The 25,441-nt window shown below is 49.6% G+C and overlaps 1 protein-coding gene across 2 annotated transcripts; it reads right to left on the reverse strand.

Annotated features, from left to right (window-relative positions):
* Positions 1-1,740: 1,740 nt before the first annotated feature.
* Positions 1,741-22,199, reverse strand: ACKR3 (atypical chemokine receptor 3). 2 transcript variants are annotated; one of them, XM_010407881.4, is made up of 2 exons: positions 22,111-22,199; positions 1,741-3,709 (listed from the first exon to the last, which is right to left on the reverse strand). In XM_010407881.4, the coding sequence occupies exon 2, from the start codon at positions 3,680-3,682 to the stop codon at positions 2,588-2,590; it is 1,095 nt and encodes a 364-aa protein (XP_010406183.1). In that variant the 5' UTR covers positions 3,683-3,709; positions 22,111-22,199; the 3' UTR covers positions 1,741-2,587. The 2 variants fall into 2 exon arrangements, with proteins under 2 accessions (XP_010406183.1, XP_039410960.1); XM_039555026.1 differs by lacking the exon at positions 22,111-22,199 and adding an exon at positions 7,538-7,625.
* Between the last annotated feature and the right edge of the window lie 3,242 nt (positions 22,200-25,441).

Here is a 25,441-nt window from a genome sequence, read left to right on the forward strand (position 1 = left end):
TGCATTGTTCTGCCCTCCACCCATTTCCCATCCTCTGCCCATCAGAACTCTTCCCACAGAGTCATGGCCACCTCAGGGCCACCCACCAGTGCTGACCCCTGGAGAGGACAGCGTTCCCACTTCCCAAACTGCTGGTGTAAGGGGATGCTGCCTCCCAGCTCCACTTGTCCTTTCAAGGGACAAGGTGGGTGCTCAGCTCCAGGTTTTCCCATCAAGGAGCTGGAAAGGATCCATGTGTTCACAGTACTGACAGCGAGGGTCACAGTCCTGACCTTTCCCTGCTCCCTGTCTGACCCTGCCTTTGGAAAAGGCACCATCACACCACAATTCACCTCCCCAAGGAAGAGGCCTGGAGACTTTATCAGTGTGGTTTAAGCAGCAGGTCTGCAGGATCTCCCCAGCACTCAGCACCACCCGGGGCATATGCAGGGCTGACGCTGCTCTGTGAATACCAAACTGCAGAGGGAAAGAAAACAAAAATATATCTGTGAGTTTCTGCCCGTGTAAAGCCACAGCACCACGTGAGAACAACCCACTGCCTGAGAGGGAACCTGAACTGAAACGGTTCTGCTGCTCTAAAATGAGGTGGACAGGAGTAGGATGCCAGAGCCGTAGCCAGCACCTTTGGGGACACCAGGATGCACACAGGGATGCTGAGGGAAGGGAAGCAATGCCCAGCTAAAGCAGGGTATTAATTTCTCACCATTAACCAATTTCAAGTATCAGCACAAGGGAGCACTTTCCATGCAGTTCAGCAGCACCTGGAGGTTTACAGGAAGCTCAAAAGATCCATTGTGTACAAGAAGCATCAGCACAAAAAGCTATGCCTGCATTCCATCCCGACTGCTTCTGTGCAACCAGAAATCCCTTTTCTTTTGGGATTTCTCCCCATTTGGGAATGGACTGGTGCTTTTTTGGCAACACCAGTATGAAGAGGGGATGGCAGACTTAACATCTGTTTTTACAGGATGACCTCTGAGGAGGCAGTAGAGGAATGTGTAGAAAGAAACAAAATACAGTCACTCCCAAATTGTTTGGCTGTTGGGATCGCAGAGGGATGAGGGCACGCTTGGATTGAACAGGAATTTAAGTGCAGCACTGCACTGGAGCAGCAAACACAGCTGGGGGACATCACTGACTTGATATTAAATACCTTGTCCTGAGGTGAAGACGACCACAATTCAAGTCCTTTGCTGGCTTAAAGCTCCCCTTCGTGCATCCCCCAACACCTGGATCCTGCCCCACACTCGGACACCATGGCACTGCAAATCCACTGCAAACCATAACAAAGAGAAGAAGAGATAAAAAGGGATTTAGTGCTGTCAGGACCTCTAACCCCCCAATTCCACTGCCAGCAAAAACTACAGAGGGCTGAACCTGGATTAGTCCAAATATCCGCTCCATCTGCACACTTCCGTATTTTCCTTCCCCGTGTTTCTTTCGAAGTTACAAACACAGCTTTTCATCGTTCCTAACAGCTTTTACCTTATAAATCCATCAGTTTTACCTTCCCCAGCAGCACAGACCCACTCCTCCCACCCCTTCCCTGCTCACCACGCTCCAGTGCCATCTCCCATTCAGTTCTTTCTGGCCACCATCAGTTCTTTCTGGCCACCAAACACCAGGAAAACTCTGACTGACCTGTCTGCTCCCGCACCAAAGGACAGAGGGTGGCCTTGAGGCTCCTTTTTGGCTTTTTTTTTTTTTTGTCCTGAGGAGAAGGCTGGCAAGTCAAACCACTGATAGGCACAGATATTTATTATTTTTTCCCAGATCTTTATTTTACAAAAATAACTTACAAATAGAGACAACTCTCAGCAGTAAGATCACTCACTCTGTGCAGGAGGATACAGCCTGGTGAAGCAGGGGTGTGGGAGTTAACAACTCTGACAATACTGTTAATTTTAACATGTTGGCAGCTATATTACACTACATACATTTCGTGCTCCAGCACGTGGGTGTGACACCACATAAAGCCATGGTCCATAAAGTGTGCCAGCCAGGGAGGATGCTCCAAAGAGATAATTTCCATCCTATTTATCAGCATCCTCTTGGAACCAAACGGCAACCTAACACTCAGACTGCAGCACTCTGGATACACTCATCAGCAATATGCTTCAAATATGTGATAAAAATATATTTAACTTTCAAATACACTTATATAAGGTACACCAAGAGGCAGAAAATAAAGTCTCAAGCTTTTAAATACAACACACTATATATATAAACATATACAAGGAGACAAGAGGGAATCAAGACGTGGAAGGAGAAGCTTATCCATGTTATCTATGGTACACAATGGCTTTGTCTGCTAGGAAGTCATTTCCTTTTGCATAGCGTTGTTGAGGAGTCCACACTAGGCTAGGAGGAAAAAAGGTTTTCATTTTGGTACCACTTCCACTTTCCAACTGATCCTACTCTTAAATTACACTTTGTCCTCTCTCTTTTGTAGGCTGCAATTCACGCCCCGTTCGCAACAAGCACACTGAAAGGAAGGGGTAAAAACAAAAAATAAACAACAAACCGTAACACACAAAAAAACCACATCGGGTCAGAGAGTCGGGGGGGGTTCTTTCTGGGGTTGCAGTCATTTGGCATTTTGCTCCAGAGCTGAGTATTCTGCTTCTGACACTCTGGAGGCGTCAATGAGTTTAGTGAGGCCAGTTTTGGCAGAGTACTTGAAAATAAAGGCTTTCATGAGCTCGTATCTGTAGTTGCGGTTGATGAAGCTGTACAGGATGGGGTTGACGCAGCAGTGGACTAGGGAGAAACACTGAGTGATGTGCAGGGTGGCGTAGAGGAAGTTCTCCATCTGGCAGCTGAAGGGGATGAAATGAAGGCTGTAGAAGATGTCCAGCAGGACGGCCACGTGGTAGGGCAGCCAGCACACCAGGAACACCACGACGTAGGAGAAGATGATCTTCCCGTTGCTCTTCCGCTCCTGGTCGCTGGAGGAGGAGATGCTCTTGGCGAGGAGGAAATAAAACACAGCGATGACAGGAAAGGGGATGAGGAAGCCCAGCACCACGGAGATGAGCTCCATGCCAATCAACCACTCCTTGAAGCTCTCTTCGGGGTAAATGGGCCTGCAGTAGGTCTCATTGTTGGACGAGACCGTCTTGAGGTAATAGGTGTCTGGGAGGGAGGCGCAGAAGGCCAGGAGCCACACCAGGACGCAGATGCAGCGGCGGATGATCTTCTTCTTGCGGCTGCTGGAGTTGGTGAAATAGGCGACCGAGAGGTAGCGGTCCACGCTCATGCACGCCAGGAAGAAGATGCTGCTGTACAAGTTGATGGAAAATATCAGGTGAGTTATCTTGCACGTGATTTCCCCCATGTGCCACTGGTTGTGCTGGACCAGGGAGACGACCCACACGGGAAGGGTGATCACGACGCACAGGTCAGCGATGGCCAGGTTGAAGATGTACAGGTGGGTTTCATAGCCAGTCATTTTGGCCTGGAGGTTGACCCACACCACCACCGAGTTGGCCACCAGGCCTATGACGAAGATGAAGATGTAGAAGAAGGACAGGGTGTAGAGCAGGGCGCTCTTGTTGAGTGTGCCGGAGCATGACGTCGCGTCCACCGTGATGCACTCGCCGTTGTTGCACGTCCAGTTGATCTCCGTCAAGTTGGCCGTCTCCAGGAAATCCAGGATGGAAGTCAAGTCAAGCGCGCTCATGGTCGCTCAGACTGGAGTTCAAGTGACCTAAAGGCAAAACAGGATTGAAAGAAATGACGTAAATTACAGAGCTATTTCTGCTGCCATGTCATACCAGGACGCGCCGCTTTAGGAACATCCTGCTCTTCCCCGGCACCTTCCATTAAAGAGCTCCGTGGAGCAAAACAACCAAGGCACTCAGCAAAACTCATCTGCTTGATAAAAGAGGAGCAGCACCAGCTTGCTGTGTGATTTTTCTTTCTCTTCCAGCTCACATGTGACATCATCAGGTTGGCTATCGTCCCCGGGTGTGAAATCTGCAAAGTACACCGTGGCCAAATAAATGTCAGGCGACTAAATCTGTCTCCTCCGGCATAAATGATGGTCCTATCGCTTTCAGCACGGGAATCTTTGAGCCATTTTATCTGCACTCCCTCAAGTGCAGTAGAATTGATCTGGCTGATACACGGTACCGTAAAAAACATTTACCACAGGCTCTGGTCAGCATCTTGTCAAGCCCAGCTACAGCTGCATTAAGTAGAATTGAGGAACTAAGGGGCTTTGTACCCCTATCTAAACTTAAATTGAAATTCTGCTCCGTCCTCCCTTCCCTCAAATTCTGTTATACAAAGTATCCCCTGCACTTAATCATTACATAGCTTTGAGAAAAGGAAAGAAAACTCAGAGCCTGACTGCTGAGTAGATCTGCTGGGCTTAAGTTTTCTTTTTAGAAGAGTGCTTTGATTTCAAAACACTCCCCCCATCATGGCTGGCTCCACAGCTGCCTCCTTCCCACCCTTTTGCTTTTCTACATCTACTTTTGCTGCCTCTTCGGTGCTTTCTTCTAACTGCAGGCAGTGGACAAAGCAACTTGTTAACTTCCTCACCAGCAGAAAGAAAAGGCCCATCAGACCTTTGTGGTTCATACAAAGCCTAAAGTGGTGATGCTAATTGCCCTCGTACTTTTGAGGGAACATAAAAATGCTGTTCCCCTCCCTTGGACTCTCATAGGACCCAGGGTAGCACCCACAGCCACAGGCCTGTGACCACCACACTTTAGCCAGGCCCCTTTTGGAGCACAGGATCCAGCTTGGGACATGCCAAAATAAAGCTGGTGAGGGTGGGTTTCCAAGGGATGGATCCTTGTTCCCTCATAGCTTCACTTAAGCTGGACCATCAGGTCAGCCAGCCCACACATGGACACATCCAGCATCCCCAGCAATGGCCACCTTGCTCCTCCCCATGACCACAGCCCCAGAAGGAGAGTGACCAGCCTGGGGCAACGCCAGTGTGGCCAAGTGACCAGAGAGCAACAGGGGATCTCCGAATATCCTTGACCCCACCACAGGATCTCTTGGCAGGGTTCCCAGGAGCATAGAGGGGAGGCAAGCAGGGAAGAGCTCAGACGTGTTGAATATCCTCTTCTCACCCCCTCTCCCCCAAAAAAGGGGCATCAGTCAACACAGCACCTCTCCTTCTCCACCTGCATAATTAGCTCTTCCCAAACTTCCCACCCTCCTCCTGCCTGTCAGGGATAGAGGCTACGGAAGAGAAGGGAGATAAGGGGGGAGATTACCCGAGAGGACTCAAGGCACTATTGTCCCAGCAGAGGGGAAGCTGGTGGCACTAACAATGAGGGGGGCCGTGCACACATTCAGGGGAGATCAAATCTCTCCACAAACAGGCCCAAATTGGCCCTGTGAAGAGATCTGGCCTGTGGCTTTCATCCTGCTGGCCTGATGAAAGACAGAGCCGAGATTCAAACCAAATTAAGCACGGATTTTGCTAAAACACTGGCTAAAGAGGGAGCTGAGACAGTGGCAGCTCTCTGTCCTGGGACAGCTGATCCTGTCTTCATCTCAGGAAAGCAGAGAATGATTTAACCCACACTATGCAGGGCAGAAGGGCTGATCCTCCCCCTGAGAGGCACAGGCCCCCCTCAAGCTGCCAGTACTACCCAGGTGCTGGAGGCAGCAGGGATGGATACATCCCCTGGATGTTCACTTCATCCCAGGGCTGCAAGTGGGACAGAGGGATGGGGCTACTGCCAGACCTCACCCAGGGTCCCACTGTATCCCCAGCACAAACACTTCCCAAATCTCTCACACACAGGGAGAAGCAGCACCATCCCCAAGACCCCGTACCTCAAAACCCCACAGCAACTAAAGCAAACTCCCTAAAAGCCACAAAACTTCCAGCCCCATGGCACAGGCCACCGGCTCCTGTTGGTATTTAGGGGCAGCAAGGGGAGCAGAGAAGGAGGAACACCCAGCTACCACCCTGACACCCCACAAAAGTAGCTTGGGTGGGCCTGGGCTTCTCCTGGAGAGGCACATGGTCTAAAACAAGGAGAACAGGCTCACTCCAAATCCCAAGACCCCAATTCAGGACAGGACTGTGACCACCCACCACCACCAAGCCTCCAGCACATACCTCATGGAGAAGAAACTCAGACCTGGCTGAGGGGTGTCAGATTCCAACAGTGAGGCAGCAACAGGGCAGCAGAGAGCCCTTGAAGCTGAGGCTCGCTCACACTAATGCTGGGGACACCGCGGCCACCACAGTCACAGCTGCTGGCTCAGAGCCACCCTGGGGATGTTAGGGAGCGCGAGGGATGCTCAGCCCGATCCCAGCCTGCCTGCACTCCGAGAGCAGGGCTGCTGCACACACGTGCATCCAGCTGCCTGCGCCTTTCGCATCCCCAGTGCGGCAATAAAAACCCGAAACCGAGCCGGCCTCCCAGGCTCCAGGTCCCGCCGGGGAGGAGGGCTGGACTCACAGATTACAGCCCTAAAAACCAGGCTGTAGTCTGGGATTAGCTGCTGTAACCTGAGCTCTGACTCCCACCCAGATTAGCTGGGAGGTACGGGGGGGAACCCACCAGACAAACTCAATAAAGCCACTCTGCTCCTAAAAAAACACCTTCAGCGCTCTCTGCAGACAGCACAGCATCCCAAACACTCGTGAAAGAAGCTGGGACTGTAATTTCTGGCCACGACACTGTAAAACTCTTGCAGGCCATCACCCCTTCACCTGGCAGGCACATGTGCTGTGCCCAGTCGCTGCTAGTTTATACGAGTTAGGACATGAAGGAAAGGAGACGCACCCAAAACCCAGAGCTGTCCCTGGAGCTGATGCAGCCTTCAGGATTGCAGCTTCCCCATCCCACCTCCTGCCCAGCACCCGCCGCAGGCTGTGACAAAGTGAACAGGCACAAGCATCCCCGCCTGGGAGGGCAGCCCAGCACGGCATGGCACCGTCCAAGTCCTCAACAATTTGGGGAGCTTCCCAGAGCATCCCACAGCCCGCTCCTGCCTGCACTCAGACCTGCCGACTGCCCAGGGCTATAGGCAAGCTGGGCTTCGCCCGTCCCGAGCGGGGAAGGGCACGAGCCGTGCCAGGAAAGGTCAGGATTGCTGGGCGGGTTGTCACCCGCACACCTTCACCTTTCCCGTGTCCCAGGGCCAGCCTGGCTCTCCAGCATGAGGAGGTGGCCACCACAAGAGGACAGCCATGCCCGCAAGGGGCTTTGCGAGACCGAGCCCGGCACATTTAAACTCTCCCTCAGTTCCGAGCCCAAGAAACAAACAACCGCAGGGGAAGGAACGGAGCCGGGGATGGCACCTGGGCATGCAGGGGCACCCACAGGGGAGCGGGGCTTGGTGCAGTGGCCACTCCAAAGTCCCCCAGACCCTCCCGCCACGCGAAATCCAGGTGGGGGCAAGAAGAAGAGGCTCCCCCCACCCACTGCGAGCCCAGAGGGACGCGACGGAGCCGGGGGACACTGCGAGTGCTCAGGGGGAGCGGGCCGGCCGCGGTGTGACCCCCCCCCGCGGCTCCCGCAGCCCCGAGGGGCTCCCCCGGTGCCGCCCTTACCTCAGGGCCTGGCGGCAGCGCTGCCCGAGCGACTGAGCGCGGCCCCGCGCCGCCGCCGCCTTATATCGGCCGTGAGGGGAGCCCGCCTCCCGGGGGCGGCTCCCGCGGCCCCGGCCCGGACCGGCCCAGCCCCGCCGCGGCCCCAGAGCCGCTCAGCGCAGCCCCGGTACGGCCCGAGATCGGCTCAGCCCAGCCCCGGCTCGGACCGGCCCAGCCCCGGTGCGGCCCCAGAGCCGCTCAGCGCAGCCCCGGTACGGCCCGAGATCGGCTCAGCCCAGCCCCGGCTCGGATCGGTCCAGCCCCGGCCCCGCCGGGTCTCCGGGAACGGCAGCGAGGGGTGCGGGCAGCCGCGGTAGGAGAGGGGGTGATACCGGGACGGGAGGAGAGATAGGGAGGGGAAAGAGAGAGGGAAAAGCGGGGGAAAGAGAGAAAAAGAGGAGAGAAAAAAAAGAGAGAAATAGAGAAGAAGAGAGGATAAAAGGAGAGAAAGGAGAGAAGGGGAGAAAAAGAGAGAAGTGGAGGGAAAAAGGAGAGGAAAAGGGAGAGAAAAAGCAGAAAAAAAAGAGGAAAAAGGAGAAAAAGAGAGAAAAAAAGAGAAAAGGAGAGGAAAGAAAAAGAGAAAAGTGGAAAAAGAGGCGAGAAAAAGAAGAGAAAAAGGAAAAAAGGAGAGGAAAGAAAAAGAGAACAGGAGAGGAAAGAAAAAGAGAAAAGTGGGAAAAGAGGAGAGAAAAAGAAGAGAAAAAGGAAAAAAGGAGAGGAAAGAAAAAGAGAAAAGGAGAGGAAAGAAAAAGAGAAAAGGAGAGGAAAGAAAAAGAGAAAAGGGGAAAAAGAGGAGAGAAAAAGAAGAGAAAAAGAGAAAAGGAGAGGAAAGAAAAAGAGAAAATGAGAGGAAAGAAAAAGACAAAAGTGGGAAAAGAGGAGAGAAAAAGAAGAGAAAAAGGAAAAAAGGAGAGGAAAGAAAAAGAGAAAAGGGGAAAAAGAGGAGAGAAAAAGAAGAGAAAAAGAGAAAAGGAGAGGAAAGAAAAAGTGAAAAGGAGAGGAAAGAAAAAGAGAAAAGTGGGAAAAGAGGAGAGAAAAAGAAGAGAAAAAGGAAAAAAGGAGAGGAAAGAAAAAGAGAAAAGTGGAAAAAGAGAGAAAGAAAGGAAAAAAGGAGAGAAAAAGAGAAGGAAAAAAAGTAGAGAAAAGAGAAAGCAGAAAAAGAGGGAGAAAGAAAAAGTGCAAAAAGAAAAAGAGGGAAAAGAGAGAAAGTGGAAAAAAGAGGGAAAACAGAAGAAAGAAAATGAGAGGAAAAGAGAAAAAATACAGAAGAAAAAAGGGGAGGGGAAAAGACCATGAAAGAGAAGGAGAGGAAGAGAAAATAGAGGAAAAGGGGAGAGAAAAAAGATTTTAAAAGGTGAAAAAGCAGAAAACAGACATAAGAGGGGGAAAAAAAATTAAACAGCGTGTCTCTAGCTGTTTTCTATTTTGATTTGTTTTTTCCCTGCCACAATAAAGTATGGAGAAGACAAGGCAAGGGGAGGCAGCAGATCCTCACCTCTGCTCCCTCCCCAAGGGCAAGAAAAAACACCAAGGAAAAGTGACAAGAAGGCAGGGAGTCACTGACTCGAAGTGAACATCCCCTTCCTTGCACGGCTCCCGAGCCCAGGGAAAGGGGGAAAGGGGGGTTGGTCAGGCTGGCTGTCCCAGGGAAGCTGCTGGGATCCACCTGCCCAGCTGCTGCGCCCTGACAGCGGCACTGACAGCTCCCAGGGATCTGAGGCACACCCACCAGGCTGCTCCCAAAACACCAGAGCAGGGCTTGGCCCCCAAACCCTCCCCCTGAGGCCACATCAACCTCTGGTTCCTAAATCACTTCAGCGTTGCTGAAGCCCAGCCAGGACATACAGCTTAGCTGGCATCTTTGAACCATGACTTTTTGGAAGATACAGGGCTAAAGTTTAGCCCTTGGACCTGCCCCCAGAAAGCGTGTATTTTGTTTCCCAGAAAATGTTTAATCCTGTTTCCATGGGAAATTAACAGGACAAGGGGTGATGGCTTCAAACTGAAAGAGAGTAGATTTAGATGGGATATTAGGAAAAAAAATCTTCCCTGTGAGGGTGATGAGGCCCTGGCACAGAGAATCTGTGGCTGCCCCTGGATCCCTGGAAGTGTTCCAGACCAGGCTGGACAGGGCTTGGAGCACCCTGGGATAGCAGAAGTATCCCTGCCCATGGAACTGTCTTTAGGGTCCTTTCTGATTTGGGTGCCAGGGAACAAGAAGAACAGAGGGATGAGTCTCCCACCATCCCATGGATGGAAAGGGTGGGATGTAAGTTGCCTCATCTCCCTTCCTGACCCCTGCTCTCCCTGGATGAGGTCCTCCCAACTTCACAGCAGTCTGTGAGCAAAGTGTTTCGGCATCCGCTTGAATTCCAAGTGCTTGCCCAAGTCCATGGGTGTTGGTGGGATTGAAGCACGGTGGTGTCAGACAGCGACAGGATTAGGTTTAAAAATAAGCATGGACTGAAGCACTTGGCTAAATCAGGCTCTGAAAATCCTAGGAAAAAAAAAAACAACAAACCAAAAATAAAGGCACTCTAGCAGCACTCCGGTCACTTGGCCAAACAAACAAGTGGAGTGGTTTTTCCTTACTTGGTGTGCCAGAAAATAACACCAAAAATGCAAAGTCTTCCACAGCTCTCCAAAAATACCAGCCAGCACCTGGAACCACAGAGCTGCTGGGTGTCCAGGAGTTGAGGGCAACCTCCCCTCTCCTGCATTTTGGCAAGGGCAGAGACCTCACTGCTTTCTCCGGGTTCCTCCCTTCAGGTGTCTTCTTACAGGCAGCACATTCCTCACAGGAGTGCCAGGGCCAGTTCCCCTTTTGTTACAAAAACTAGATTTTGCTTGGTGTTCAGGCATTAAAAACCTGCACGATACAAAACCACCTCCCTAGAACAGAGCAAGCAGAGCTGGGAACCTCAGACAGGATCGGCAGAAGGTCCAGGTGCTGCCTGCTTGCCATGATTAATTGGTATCTGCCACCAATGCAAGCAGGTGATCCAAGAGATGTGATTGCAGATTGCAGTTGCTGTGGCCAGCAACCCCTTGGAGATGCAGCTGTCCAGGTGATCCATCACTCACAGAAACGAGACAGGCTGGGAGAACTGGGATTGTTCAGCCTGGAAAACAGAATGTTCTGGGGAGACCGTAAAGCACCTTCCAGTGCCTGAAGGGGTTCCAAGAGAGCTGAAGAGGGACTTTGGATAAGGGGGAATGGCTTCCCACTGCCAGAGGGTGGAGTTAGATGGGATATTGGGAAGAAATCCTTCCCTGTGAGGGTGGGCAGGCCCTGGCACGGAGTGCCCAAAGAAGCTGTGGCTGCCCCATCCCTGGGAGTTCCCAAGGCCAGGTTGGACGGGGCTTGGAGCAGCCTGGGCTAGAGGTGTCCCTGCCCATGGCAGGGGGTGGCACTGGATGGGCTGAAAGGTCTCTTCCAATCCAAACCATGTTATGATTTAGGAAAGCAAAGCTCTGCAACTTTCACCCTGTTATGGGGGAGTCTGTGGCAACATGTCAGAGTTGGGCAAAATGCAGCACTGAAAGCCAGATTGTTATTTAACTGCTTTGGTGTGCATTTATATTTTGTTTAACTGCCTGAACTACAGCAATATGTTCTTTTTTTTTTTTTTTTTCTCCAAAAGCACAAGTTTTTACTAATGGGGGTAGGGGAGAGAAAAAAATCCTGAATTTCTCCCAGTTCTCACAGCCTTTCCCATTGCCTTTGGGAACACAGGCTGAAAGCACCCTCCCTTTCTCTCAAGGCTTCCCTTTCCAGCTGGGAGGCAGATGGAAGCTGACACCCAGCCCTGCCTACTCAAATCAACAGAGAAATTAAAAATAAAAAATAAAAAGCTCAAGTTGGCAGCCTCGAGTGCTAGAAAGACATGCGTTTGGGGGTGAGAGGGAAGGCCAAGAAGGCAAAGTGCAGATTTTATTGGGTGGGGGAGCATTTTGATTGCATAGAATCAGAACGGGACAAAGGGAAACATTTCTCCAGTTGCACAAGAGAGGATTTGCGTGCAGTAGGAGCGAGGTGGGAGCAGCCTCACGCACAGACAGAGAACAGTGCCAGGAGTGCAAACACCCACCCGGCCATGACAAAGCCTGGGACAGCCCTGGAGGAAGCCAGGCTGTGATCCATGAAGTGTCCGAAGGTGAAGCCGAGCTTCCTGCGGGATGAACACGCAGCGCCCGCTTCTCCCTGTGCCAAGACAACCAGTCCTCTGTCCTCTCCTGGTCACGTTCCTCACTGCATCGCTGGGATGATGGATGGAGGAACAAGGCCCTGCGCTAGCAAAAGGAATAAATAGATGACTGCATCAGGAGTCACCTCTGAGACGGCAGCAGAAAGGAAATGAGCGGCGCATTTCCAGCAGGCAGCGACGGCGGCGCTGCCCAGCTGCACTGGCCCGACCAGCAGGGAACAATCGGGTCATTTAATGCCGGACCGTGCCCCAGCAGCGTCAGCAGCCTCAGGGAAGCCCCAGGGCTGGTCTCCTGTCCAGCCCCGTCCTGTCCGGCCTGGAACAGACGCACGATGAAGAAAGCGAGGGGAAGAGAGCAGGGAGAAACATCCTCCCGCTGCAGGACAGGAAAGGTTCTTGTGCTCAGAGGCAGCACCAGGAAACCAGAGTCCTCCTCTGCACAAGGATGGAGTGAGCCAGAGGTGCCCCAAGCTGAAGAAGCTGTTCAGGGGGTGGGAAAGCAACGCTAGGGAAACTGTGGCAGAAGGAAGTTGACCTCTTAAAAGTGGAGAAAAAAGGAAGAGAAGTACACGGAGAAGCTGCCAGGGCAACCACAACCCATCCTAGGGCAAGGCTCCTGCTTCCCCTAGCTGAGCCTAAACCACTAACCCAAGCAATAAAAGAGAAATCACAGCTCAGGACTTCCCTTCCTCCTGCACGCCACCCACCTGTTAGTTCAAAGGTTCATGAGATATTATATTTTTATTGCACAAAGCCCCTCGGGGGCCGCTTTCCATCTCTGCTGCAGCTCTAAAGGCTGCATTATGAGCTTCAGCACCACAACAAGAAGGACCAAATTGAAGAGGGAGATTTTCAAGCATAAAGCTGAGCTCCTTGGGCTGTCACAGGCCTCCTCCAGCATCTGTGAGGCAGCACACGCTGAAAGCCTTGTGAGAAGCTGCCGGGAGAGATCTGTGTTTTCCAGGCCCTGTCCGGCCCAGGGACGCTGCCGTCAGCTCTCGCTTCCTGACAAGTGACGCTGAACAGCTCTGATTCAGAGAGACAACTCAAAGCACACAGTGCTTCACGTGGCCTCCTTCAGCTGGGCCACCCAGGGTTTTAACCATTCTCTGGCTTTGTCCACCCAAAGACAGAACCACAGAATTGTTTAGGCTGGAAAAGGCTTCCAAGATCATCGAGTCCAAGCTGTGGCCGATCCCCACCTTGTCACCCAACCCAGAGCATGGAGTGCCACGTCCAGGTGTTCCTTGGATACCCCCAGGGATGAAGGAGAGAGAGAGAGAGAGAGAGAGAGACAGCAGGAGAAAGCTTTAAGGTCTTGTCCACCTGCATGGCAGGGCATTTTCTGTCAATCCCAGTGAGCTTTCCCAAAGCCAAGCAATAATATGGTGTGCATCCCGGCAGGATCCAGTGAGGAGGGCTGGCAGAGCAATCAATTTGCTATTTTCAGTGTGATGAGAGCTTTGAGGAGAAATCAGTTGGTGGTGGAATTAGGAATATGAGCTGTGTAGGCAATAACTGTAGAAGATGAGTCTCTCCTTCACAGTTCATTTCCATTTTACCCTTTCCACTAAATAAAGGTGTTACCAATGACTGTTATTTGCTGCTTCATAATCTGCTGCAGAGGCATTCTTGCCATTTATTTGAGAGCGTGCCAGAATGTGACCATGAGGAGGATAAAATCAAACCCTGAGCCAGAAATCCTGCCTGGAGCAGAGAAGATTTTTCAGAGGCATTGATTTTCACATAAACATTATTCATAAACTTCTCCTGTCCTCACAGCGCACTCTCAGATTAGCAGAGAGACATGAACGTGGCAAGGGTGGGTTTTGACAGGAGCCATGCTGTGGAAATCTGCATCAGCAGCAACTGGCAGGCTGGGGACAGAGAGAGGAAAGCAAGGAGCTGGAATTAGGATGATGGGATCCCCCCACCTTCGCTTGCTTCCATGGGAAAGAGTCCTGCTAGGTGTAAAACAACTAAATGTTACAGACCGGTAAGAAATAAAAAATTCATTCAAATCATAAATCTTTTGGAAAGGGGATCTGCTGGGGAGATTATATTCACTTTTCATGGACATATTAATTCAACAGTGGCATATCATATTGTTCTCTGCAGGGGGAAAAAAGGCATATTGTTTTAAAGTCTGATATTTAGAGCAGTCCTTGAGGAAGGAAAGCAAATATAACCTTGGCTAGGAAAACTGAGTGCATGAGCACCGAGGAAGGGACGTTAAACGCAGGGCTCAAGTCCCAGCTGCTGAAAGTCAGCGTAGTTTGACTGCAGTTCTTGGAGCTAAGCCCATGCATGGGAGCTGAGAGTGAAGGTCACCTCCATTTAGCCACAACTCCTTGAAAATGTTAAGTAAGGGAACACAGAGGGTAATTTTTTACTGTGAACAGTCACTGTTTGCCCACCAGCAAACAGGTGAGAAGACAAAGACATTACAGCTGCTTCCATTTGATGCTTGGTGGTTGGGAACTGTCTGGCCGTGTCCTTCTGGATTGCTTCTGGCTCAGCAGTGGAAATGGCCGAGCCCTCCTGGCTCTCAGCCCAGCCAGACACTCAGGATTTGGGGACAACTCAACAGCCAGGTGCAAAACATGGGCTCTCCAAAGCCCTGCTCCAGCTGCTTCCCAGCCTAGGCTCCCTAAATGCCTGGTCTCCATTCTCCAGGAGGCTCCAGTGGCACGTGCCAGATGCTCCTGCAGCAGATCCAGCCCCATCTCCTACCTAAATTGCATCATGTGGAGGCAGATAAACCCCTGCCTCCCTTGAGAGACCCTTCCTGGCAGACACCTTTCACACAGCAAGGTCTCCCTCCTCACAAAGGCAGCTTCCACGGCATGGGGTGGGACTGGCCTCAGGCCCCCTTCCACAGATGTGGTCACACTCCACCTTTGGCTACCCACCTGTCTCCTGACCACACAGATCTTGTGTTACTTTGAAAGACGAGCATCCCTGCTCCCTTTTTTCCTCCCTGTCTCCTGGAGTGAATCTTTCCTCAGGAGAGACCTGTGGATTGCAGGAAAAACCCTCACAGAATAGCTGTGGGATGGTTTTCAGCAGACACACAACTCAGCGTACAGTAACCGCTCGTGCCCATGGCCTTCCCCTGTGCTAACTCACCATCCAAAGGAGTTTATTCCAGAGGAACAAGGGGAGAGCACAGCTTAAGCTCACCTCACAAGATAACAGGGACCGCTGAGCAGCTCTTGCACCATGAAACAATCGATGCTTGTTTGACCCCGTCACACTCTCAGCCAGCTCAGGCACAGATAACCCAACCTGACCCATCAGCAAAGATGGGATTTGCTTATCACTCAGACAGCACAGAGCACTCTGCCCAAGAGAGCTCACACGTACAAGCTCCTGCTGGACTTCCCGCTCTCCTCCTTCCCTTTGCCCAGCTATCTCCCTGACAGCTTCCCCAGCATCCATCCCGATGAGGTGTGAAATTTGAAGCATCACCAAACTGCACACGGGGCTGTTCCCAGGTAATTACACGAGCAGATAGAATAAAAAAGGGGCTGATGAAACATTAACCACGAGCAGGCAGAACAACAAAGGCAGCACACCCGAACCACAAAGACTCTTAATGCAATGTTAAGTCAGCTGGACCTTACTTGTGTATTTGCCATGTGGATTCAATACCTCCTCAAGATGAGAAACAGGAATAAGGCCCTATTTTTTTCCACACCTGGGCCAGGCTCCCAGTTGAAACAGGCAGTTGATACCAGCCAAACACTTGGACATTTAATTTCTGTTGCTGAGGTCCTTAGCAATGGCTTTAGGTTCAAGGCACACTGGCAGCAGCTCACAGCCTAAAACCATAGGAAGCCAGAGAGGTTTTAGACTACTCAAATTATCCAATGTGAGCACAAGAAGGAGGCAGTCTGGGCTTTAGCTTCTCTCCAGGGCCCCTGGAAAGTTAATCCTAGCTGATTACACCATTTCTTTTCTTTTTTTTTTCCATAGAAGAAATAAACACTCTTTTGTACCAAACATAAGGCTGCCTTATTTTGAAGGAAGATTTATCACCCAGGCTAAATCCATGAGTTCATTCCGGTTTTGCCCCAAATTTTCAAAGCAGTGTTTTACACTTCATGTCACAGTATCACTTGGTTCTGCCTCTGTGCCAGGCAGTCCCCAAAAGACATCCCATTTTCCTTGTAAAAAATAATAAAAGAATGCAGACCATCTCGTCAGTCGCTTAAAGCCTGCACAGCAAATCCCACACTGTTAGAGCCACGCAAACACATCCATAAGGACTGGCTTCCCTGCACACCACAAACACCAGCAGTGTGTTGGGGCTTGGAGCAACCTGGCCTAGTAGAAGACGTCTCTGCTTATGGTGGGGGTGTGGAACAAGGTGAGCTTTAAGGTCCCTTCCACTCCAAACCATCCTGGGATTCCGTGGTGGGACACTGCTCAGTGAAGTGAGTGATGGGTGACAAAATCTGCTGAAATAAGGATTGCTCAGTGCTTTCCCTGCACCAACAGGGGCTCCGTTGTACTGAGCCAAAACCTTGAACTCATTACAATGTCACTCTGTCTTTGGATCCCATATCCTGTGGGGGAATCTTCTGGGAATGTATTTTGGTTCAGACTTGGGTCAAGGAGAGTTGACTTGACCTGAAAATAAATCCAGGCGATCTCGAGCTGAAGAGCCATTGACTACTGTTTGCAATACAATAAAGTGAGCAGATCAAACTCGGCTGAAAGCCAGGGTTAACATAAATCCAGGGAGAAAGGGGAACAAGAAGATTCATTCACCACCATGACAAAGGGGACATTTTTTACATTGGCACAATTCAGAGCAGCCACTGAAAAGCTCTTCCCAGGCAGCATTTTTAGTGCCCCATATGGTGTGTGCTGTTTAGCTGTGCTGCTATCTCCAACAGACTGGCAGCAAGATAAGAGTTACACCACTTGGATGTGTGTGGAAAAGGGGTTGTGAGGGTTTTTTTCACCATTTTTAACGTCACTAGCAGGAGTTCCTCTGCTTGCACACAGGGCAGCTTTTGTGAGAGGTATTTTATATGGATCCCCAAGGAAAGGTCTCAGTGGCTGGGCTCTGAGCTCTATTGTGTGCACATGTGTGTAATAACTCTCAGGAGCTTTTGGTTTGCAGTCCAGGTGGTACTCACTGCAGCTCCAGGATGAAATCTTCTCCTGGCTCACTGTACCACTACCTTCACTGAAGTTAGCCTTTCTCCCCCTTCCAGGTGCTTTTATAATGTTTGGTGGATAAAGCAAGTTTTGATCCAGCTGGTAATTCCCAGATCGGTGCTGCAGGGAGCCCGAGAGCTGCTCCCTGCCCACATTCCAACACATCCTCAGAAAAAAGTGGACATCCCCCCCAACTCTGCTCGTTCCCAGAGCTCAGATGCAGAAGCAGCAGCTTGATCCACCAGCTCTTTGCCCACAGCACAAACCCCACTCACTAAATTTTCCAGCTCCTCAACGAGGCTGGTCGTCCAGCAGGCACTCAGGAGGATCCTTTGCCCACCCAGCAGCCCAAAGCACAGTAATTTGGCCATTTGGCCAAAGTTCCAACTTTAACAGCAAAGCTGTCCCACAAGGAACTAACAGCTGCATCCTCCAGAACACGCTGTGGGTAATGCCAACACCCAGTGATGCTTGGACATCACCTTTTTCTGCCCCTGCTAAGCCTCCTCAGAGCTCTCCTCAGCACAAGCTTGTGCGCATTTCCAACCTAGAGCAGCTGGTTCACCTCAGGATAAATATTAAATGGAGTTCAGTCCTTCTGCTGGCATTCATTATCCACTCCATTTTACAATAAGGAGCTGCTCAAATCCCTCCAGTCTTCCCAGACAAAACCAGGCAGGGTAGCTGCTTCCAGGAGGTAAAGGCAGCCTCTGTGGGAAGACATGAGTGCCACATTCCTCTTTTGAGTGCAACTATTTCTAAACACAGCTCAGGGAAAGCTGCATATTTATTTTTTTTATTGCATTAAAACCCATTTTATTAACCAACTTGTACTTTAATGTGGATGATGCCTTTGTTTATAGAATAAATTATGCTGTTTCTTCCCATCTCCCACTGTGATTGCAGGATTCCTGGTCAGATTGTATAATGTTTGATCTAAGAATGTATAAATTCCACTAAACAAAGCTGCAATAGAAAGATGAATAATAAGTCGAGACTCCAACCTCTCTCAGGAAAAAAAAAAGGTGAGTTTGACAAAGTAACATGCTGAGAGAGCCTGCGAATCTTTCTGATGGAATAAAGTATTTTAAGAGGGGCTGAATATTCCAACTCAGCATTTCCCATCTGCGCCCTTTAAAAGTGACAGGAACTTCACCCCTGACTCAAGCGAAATCTTCACGAATTGGGATTTCTTTTACAACCGTGTGAAAATTAACACTTTCACTTGCAATTAGCAGCACCACAGCCCTGCTCACACTTTTGCTGCAGAAACAAGCTGCACATGAATATTCACAGCCAGGCAATGCCATCTCACAGAAACCAGTGCTGGGAAGGGCTTTGCGTGTCTCTCCTCCAGACAGAAGAAAGGCACAGATCAGTCTCTCCACAGGGGCTTTGCAGGTAGTTGCCACTGCTCATCTTGGAGAGCTCTGGGACAATCATGGAATGGTTAAAACCCATCCAGTTCCACCCCCTGCCATGGGCAGGGACACCTCACACTAGCCCAGGCTGCTCCAAGCCCTGTCCAAGCTGGCCTGGAGCACTCCCAGGGATGGGGCAGCCACAGCTTCTCTGGGCACCCTGTGCCAGGGCCTCACCCCCCTCAGAGGGAGAAATTTCTTCCCAATATCCCATCTAACCTTGCCCTCTGGCAGTGGGAAGCCATTCCCCCTTGTCCTGTCCTACATGTCCTTGTAAAAATCACTTCTCACCTAGCCTGTGAGAATTTGCTCTGCTGAAGCAGGTCTAGGGATTATTCACGTGGAAACCCAAGTATTTTTTAATGGACACATCTTTCCTTCCCAAAAAATACCCATCATCACAGTAGCTGAACTTCTCAACCCCTCCGTGTTTGCAGGACCATCTTAACACTCCTTTTTAAAAGTCACTTCCACTTAGAACAGCAAAAACATGAGCAAAACCAACCCTGGAGATTTTCCAGCCTCAGGAGAGGTCCCAGTGAGGAGAAGACTCTGCCCAGTGTTTATCCATGACCTGCCCCTTCTCTGCTCATGGGGCCAAGTGCATTGCAGTCACAGTCCTTTCTGCGCAGCTCACACCAATAAAACCAGTTGGAAAAGAGGGAGATATGTTGATTTTAATATCAAAAGCTTGATGGAGAGGGAGTTAATCAGCTCTTTTTAATGCAGCAAAGTCTTCAATGAAAAGCTGTGACTATTTTAACTCCATCTTTCCTCACCAGTGCAATAAAGCCTGAAGGAGCACAAGAAATGCAGGAAAGAGAGGTCACTAAGGAGAAGGAGGTGGGAAAAACTCCAGTACTCCCTCGTGGATAGTCACATTTCAAAGCACACAAAGAAACCTGTGGCCAAGCAGTGAAAGCCAAAGTTAGGAACTTGTTACCAACCAGACCTGGAGCAGACACTCTGCCTAGAACTTTAAAAATCCAAGTTAAAATGTCATTCCTTGGTGGTGTTCCATCCTCAAGCCAGTCTGAAGTCATCCCCAGGATCGGCTGGGTGGTGTTCCATGACGTCCTGAAGAGCCAGAGGCCACCCTGCTCCACCCTTTCCAGGAAGGATGGGCCCATCCTCTCCTCCTTCTGCAGGACCTTCCCTTTCCAGGGTCTGCTCCAGCACCTTTCAGCTACACCAAGGCACAAAAGATAAAGAAAATGCCTGCTTTCCACTGTCAAAGAGAAAAAGGAGAGTCCCTGAGGCTCCTTTCCACTCTCTAAACAACCAAAAAGTTGCTCTCCACCAGAATGAAAGGCCAGAAAGAAATGTGGAACTGATCTGAAGTCCATCAGTGGAAATCAGTGAAGCCCTTGCTGTCCTCAAGGAAGCCAGGAGAGCAGAAAGCAGAGAACTTTAAGCTCCTCGGAGCTTAAAATATTTACTTAAAACTGGACGCCAGGAAGGTGAACCAAAATAATGCTTGAAAAGACAAGAGTGGCTATTTAAGGGATTGAAAGACAGATTGTAATTACAGGGTCATGGGATAAATTTAACATGGCTCATCTGAAACAAATTGAGAACCGATTAGGCACCCAAAATGAAACAAACACCTCTAAGTCCTTTATTAACTCTTCCTTGGGAGTAGCAGTGGAAATGCAGTTTAAACAGCACATGCCTTCTCACTTTACAGAGAATTTTATAAGGATGAATCAGGTACCAAAGTTCTTGCCAGCAGCTGTTTTGCTTGGCTGCCTTAAAAGCAAACAAATAAACAAACCAAAAAACCCCAAACAACGCCTTGATTGAAACTTCAGGCTAGTCCTGGAAAATTCCCAGCCCACCAGTAGAGCTGGTGGGGAGTATTCCAACAGGCAGGCTTTGGGCAGAAGAAAAGTTGTCTGCTGAAAAAAAAAGTTGGGTTTCATGGAAATATTGTCATGGAAATATTTTCAGTTTTCCAGCAGGACAAAAATTGAAGGAACGACGTCTTAATTTTCAAGGTTAAGTCATCATTTGGTCTAGATCAGCTGCTGTTCCCCACCCTTTGGGGGTGAAACTTTCTGCTGGAGCTCCCTTAACATGATTCATCCAACCCTCTCCCAGGAGAGACATTGCTTCCTTGGCATCCCTCCTGTATCCTGAGAAACGCAGTCCAGCTAGAGGAGAACGGAGGCAGCTGCTCCAGGCTCTTGCACAGAAACAGGAGGACTTAATCATGTTCTTGACACGAAAAAGAAAAGGATACATTTGGTTTTGAAGCCAAGCTGCAGTGATGAGTCAAGCACAGCGCTGTAATCAGCACACGCCCACCGCTGGCTCCAGAAGCGAGGGAGGGTAATTTATGGATTATTACGGGGAACCAGGAGACAGCAGGATTGCCACCAGGCCAGCTGCCACTTCTGCCAGTCCCTCTACATCCTCTGGATCCCCCAGCAAGCTATGAATGGCCAGATGGATGAAGGAGAGGGCAAAAGGCACTTCCAGTCTCTCTGCAAGACCTTCGCCAAGCAGTTCACTGTTGAGCAAGAGGCCCACACATGATGATTGGTCTTGCAAAACAGACATTACACACACTTTCGGGGCTTTCCCAGTCCATGAAGACATTTTGGTTCATCCTTCAGGATTTGGGCATGAAGCACTGATTAACACAGACAGGTGTTTGGGTAGCAGGGATGGCCAGCCATGGTAGGGCCAACATCTGGTGCCCATGACCGGTCGCTCCAGAACAACTCCTTGTGCCTTGGACATGCTGGGAAGTCAGAGCAAACCAAGGATGGATGGAGGGCGGTTCTGGGACTCAGAATTGGTCTTCACAGTGTGTTTGCACAGAGCAAAAGGTGCTGCTCACTGCGTTTGGGCTGCAACTATCAATAACTCCTGGGACTGCCCAGGAGTTCAGGGCAGGTCAACACGCCACAAACAATTCCTGTGCTCCAGAGATCAACATTCAGCAGGGACTGGTATTTACTTTATACCCTGACTCATACGACCACCGTTAGTTCTGCATCAGCTAATTTAAGCAGACAGGGATATGCTGATGGTATCTCAACCCCTCAAGACTTGTTTTGTCAAAGGATCACTTCCCCCTGCCTTACCTTCAAGGATTCGCTGGCATTCAGCCTGGAGGAGCAGTGAGCTAGAAATCCCAACATGGAGCCAGAAATAAAGACTATTTCTCTATGTTTACTCAACGAACTGCAGTCTCTTGGCCTTCCCACTCAAGAAAAACTTATCTTCGTAAGATTTCAACCAGCGTTTACATCCCCATGACAAATCCACACAGAACTCGAATGAGCCAGATTAAATGGCTACGTGTGTTTTCGAGGTCACTGAAGTCAACAGAGCAAATTTCCTGTTGGGCTTCTCTCAAATAATGTAAAACAAAGCCATTTATTTACTCTCAAAAAATATCTGGGATGACATAAGCCTGCTCTCACCAGCAAGAGGCAAGTGAGGCTTGTAATCCCTTGCATACATTTGGTCATTGAGGTCTTCTCCAAGTTACAAGTGAAACTTCACACTTTGGGACAGCTGCTTTTGGAATCCTTTAGGACCTGATGCTACCAGCTCAACATCAACCAGCCCATCAGGTACTTCAACAGAAACAACACTACTGAGAGTCAGAGTGGGGCATCCCAGGAAGAGGATTCAAGAAGCAAAATTACCGTGTTTAAAACCTTTTCAGGAGCTTCAAACCTGCCACATAGGTTCAGGAAATTCTGAGCCTCATTCCTACCTTCCCTTTCTCCTTCCTGCAGGTGATGAGAGGATTTTCATGTGAGCCTGGTGCACGTCAATGCCATCTGTAGGGACCCTCATTCCTGGATATTCAGAAATGTTTCATTGCGCAGCTGAAAAACATGAGAAGGAGTAAATTATGAAGCATCTTGAGCAATCATGCACTCCCACGAGGCACTTCAGATACCTACAGAAACAACGTACAGTTACATTCCAAGGCCCCTTGTTCTCCAAAGTGATGCTGATGCTGCAGAAAATGATAAATCAATACTGCAGAGGGCTTTCAAAAGGGCTTGTTCCTTAGGGTTTATGAGGGGGCTGTGATGTCCAAGTTAAACGCAGGGGTTGCATGCCTCCAAACCTATGTTCTTTCCTTCTGTGGGCTTTAGGCTGCCAAATCAAATGCAGAAATAGCTTCAAAAAGGGTTCAGAAGATGTAGGCGCACCCCAAGAAGCTGAGACATTGTGTCTGCTCTTACAGACACAAAAGCCATCTGAAGTACTGAGGGGCAGCAGAGCTTTGACACACGGAGAGTCACAAGCTGCTGGTGACACGGAGCTATTGGCAGCTGCCCAGCTCATTATGGCCAGCCATCCTTTGAAGGCTATCGTTCAGTGGAACAGAAATCAATACCCCACACATGCTACGAGCTGAGCCCGGGGGCTGGGACATTGTATGGCTGGGAAAGCAAGGAAGGGGAATGCTGGAAGTGGGATAACACGCAGGGAGCAAGCACAGCCTCGCCTGATCCTGCAATATAGAGTGAAAAAGGGGAGCCAGGAACACAAAACCCTCAGGCTGCTGCTGCAGGGAGCCTGGTTTGTGGTCCCTCCACACGAAGGCAGGTGCTGCTGATGGGTCCTTGCCATCGCCCTGTGTGGCCAGGCTGCTGTCACCAGCCCCGTGTCAGACTGAGGACTCTTACAAACACTGCCTCTGCTCCAAACCAACAATCGCTTCATACAAAAGCACTCCTTTACCATCACAATATTGTCCCAAGTTGCACAGGAAGCACACCTTCCAGGGAAGCATTTTAATATTGATCCCCCCCAGGGATCTGTGTTAGCAATGGATGAACAAAGGCTTTAACCACATCCGACAGGATCACTGTTGTCCAAGGCTTTGGATCTCTTTGTTGCCCTATCAAGACACTGCTCTGACCCGCTGGGCTCGTACCCCTCAATGCCAGAGGCTGGCTCCAGCTGCTTTTCATCGCTGTCTAAGAAAGTATCACAGGAGACTTCATGCAATTAGGCCTCAAAAATGGGGATGTCAGTCCTCCAGGGGAACTAAGCCTGCCTCATGAAAGCCACTTCAGCCTTTGCTTTCGCTGCACAAGGTGGTTTTTTTTTACCCTGAGGATTTCTATCAAAGCAAGATACTAGTCAAGACACAGCAAGCCACTGCAGTTTTTGCCTCTTTGTAGCTTATCAAGGTGAATGTCAGTGGGGAAAAAAAAAATAATCTCAGAGGTGACCAGGCACAGAGATGGCCATCTAAAGTTACATACTTTGGTACAAGAAAAATAAAAAACCCACCCCTCTGTTTTTAGTAAAAGCAAACCTGCTCTGTCTCAGCGCCAGGACTCCGTTTAGAAATCGGCGACGGGAGCGTAATGAGCTGCACAAAGCCAGCCCTGTCACACCTTGCTGTTCCTCCCCACAGACTGAAACCTCTCTCAGGATCCACAGCCTGGCTGAAGGTACCTTCCAGTCGCCATTCCCAGTGTCCTGGTGGCTGGCCTGGGGAAGGGTGTGTTTCAAGGCAGTGTTTCTCAGGGTGGCTCCAGCGTCTCACAGGATTCGAGGCACGGGCTGCAAGCTGATCCTGCACACAAGGAATACCAGGGGGAGGATGGAGAGGGATTATATTTGTTCTGAATGTATGTGCTACAAGAGCGTGCTTCAAACCCAGCTGTGCAAACACAGAAAGCAAGGAGAGGTATCTCTGGTGAAGCCCAGCTCTGCATGGATGGTGGACGAGGGAAATGCAAGGCTCTGGATAGCACGCTCCTTTTTCCTCCTCCATCCATTCCTGACCCTCCCTGATCTCTGCAGCCTCTCAGCTGGAAGACAAACATGGGGCCTCTTCAAAATAAAAAGCCTGCCATGTTATGACTGCTTTAAATAATCCCTGCTGAAGCCAGGCTGCTGCCTCTGGCACGTTCAACCCACCTGGATAAGAACTCTAAATCAAGATGATGCTCCCATTCCAGCAGCCCATGTTGAAATCCCAAGGCTGACAAGATTAAGGAGAGGAGACAGGAGTTGTCACTTCACCACTCCCCTCAGCATCTTCCTCTGAAGAGCTTAAGGCTTCTTACACGGCCAAAACATCTCCTGTGTTTTCTCAGCTTATGAAAAGCAGCAACAAATTGAGACAAGGTGAAGAACGGAAGCTTTCAAAAGTTGCAGCTGACATTCTCACTGGAGAGATCCAAGCCATTCCTAAAATGAGCACCCAAAAGAGAAACAGTTTCATCTTGAGGAAAAAAAACCAAACCCTACATCTTGCATTTTGGCTGGGCTGGACTCCTACAACATTTATTTTCACAGGCAATTTATGCATTTGCAGCACCTGCTCACCCAGATCATCCACCACTCCTCCAGCTACACAGGCATCCCAGGAAATGTGGGATAAATGTGGTCCAATCCTTCCTTTTTTTCCCTCCTGGATATGACACTTATTCCAAACTGAAAACAAAGAAAAGCTGAATATCTTTCAGCGTGAATCATTGCAGGATTTCACTGCAGAGGTTTTACCCAAAATATTTCCTAAACACCTTCACTCAGCAAACAAGGACTGAGATTGTAACTTCTTACTGTGCTTTACATTTTTATTGTGTCTCTGACATGAAGATACTACAAAATAAGTTAGCCTTAATCCCTTTCTTCCTAACTCTGTGTTCAGGGGAAGCAACAGGATGAACTAAAGCACAAATTTACACATAAAATTCATATTTTGCTTTTTGGAAGGGTAAAGCTCTTCACTGCTGGACATTTTGACCCAGACATTCCTGACTGTGGCTGATCCAATCTGCAAACCTTCCTTTCATTTTCAGTCTGGATATGAAATGTCAGTGATCCAGAGGATAGAAATATTTGTAAATTTTCCATTTTTTTCTGGCCCTCACCAACACACAGGAATGGTCAGAAAACAAGATAGAAGATGAGGAATTGATTCGTGGCTGAACTACAATTAAGTTGTAGCTTTCCCCTCACTTCCAGAGCTTTATTAGGCAGATTTTATTTGGTGAAATCAATTATACGGCACGCTGGAGATAAGTTAGGGAATTAGCTTTGCTTATGCTAATGCCTATCACTCCGGG

The sequence above is a fragment of the Corvus cornix genome, chromosome 7, assembly GCF_000738735.6.
Source record: "Corvus cornix cornix isolate S_Up_H32 chromosome 7, ASM73873v5, whole genome shotgun sequence".
Classification (NCBI taxonomy): Eukaryota; Metazoa; Chordata; class Aves; order Passeriformes; family Corvidae; genus Corvus; species Corvus cornix.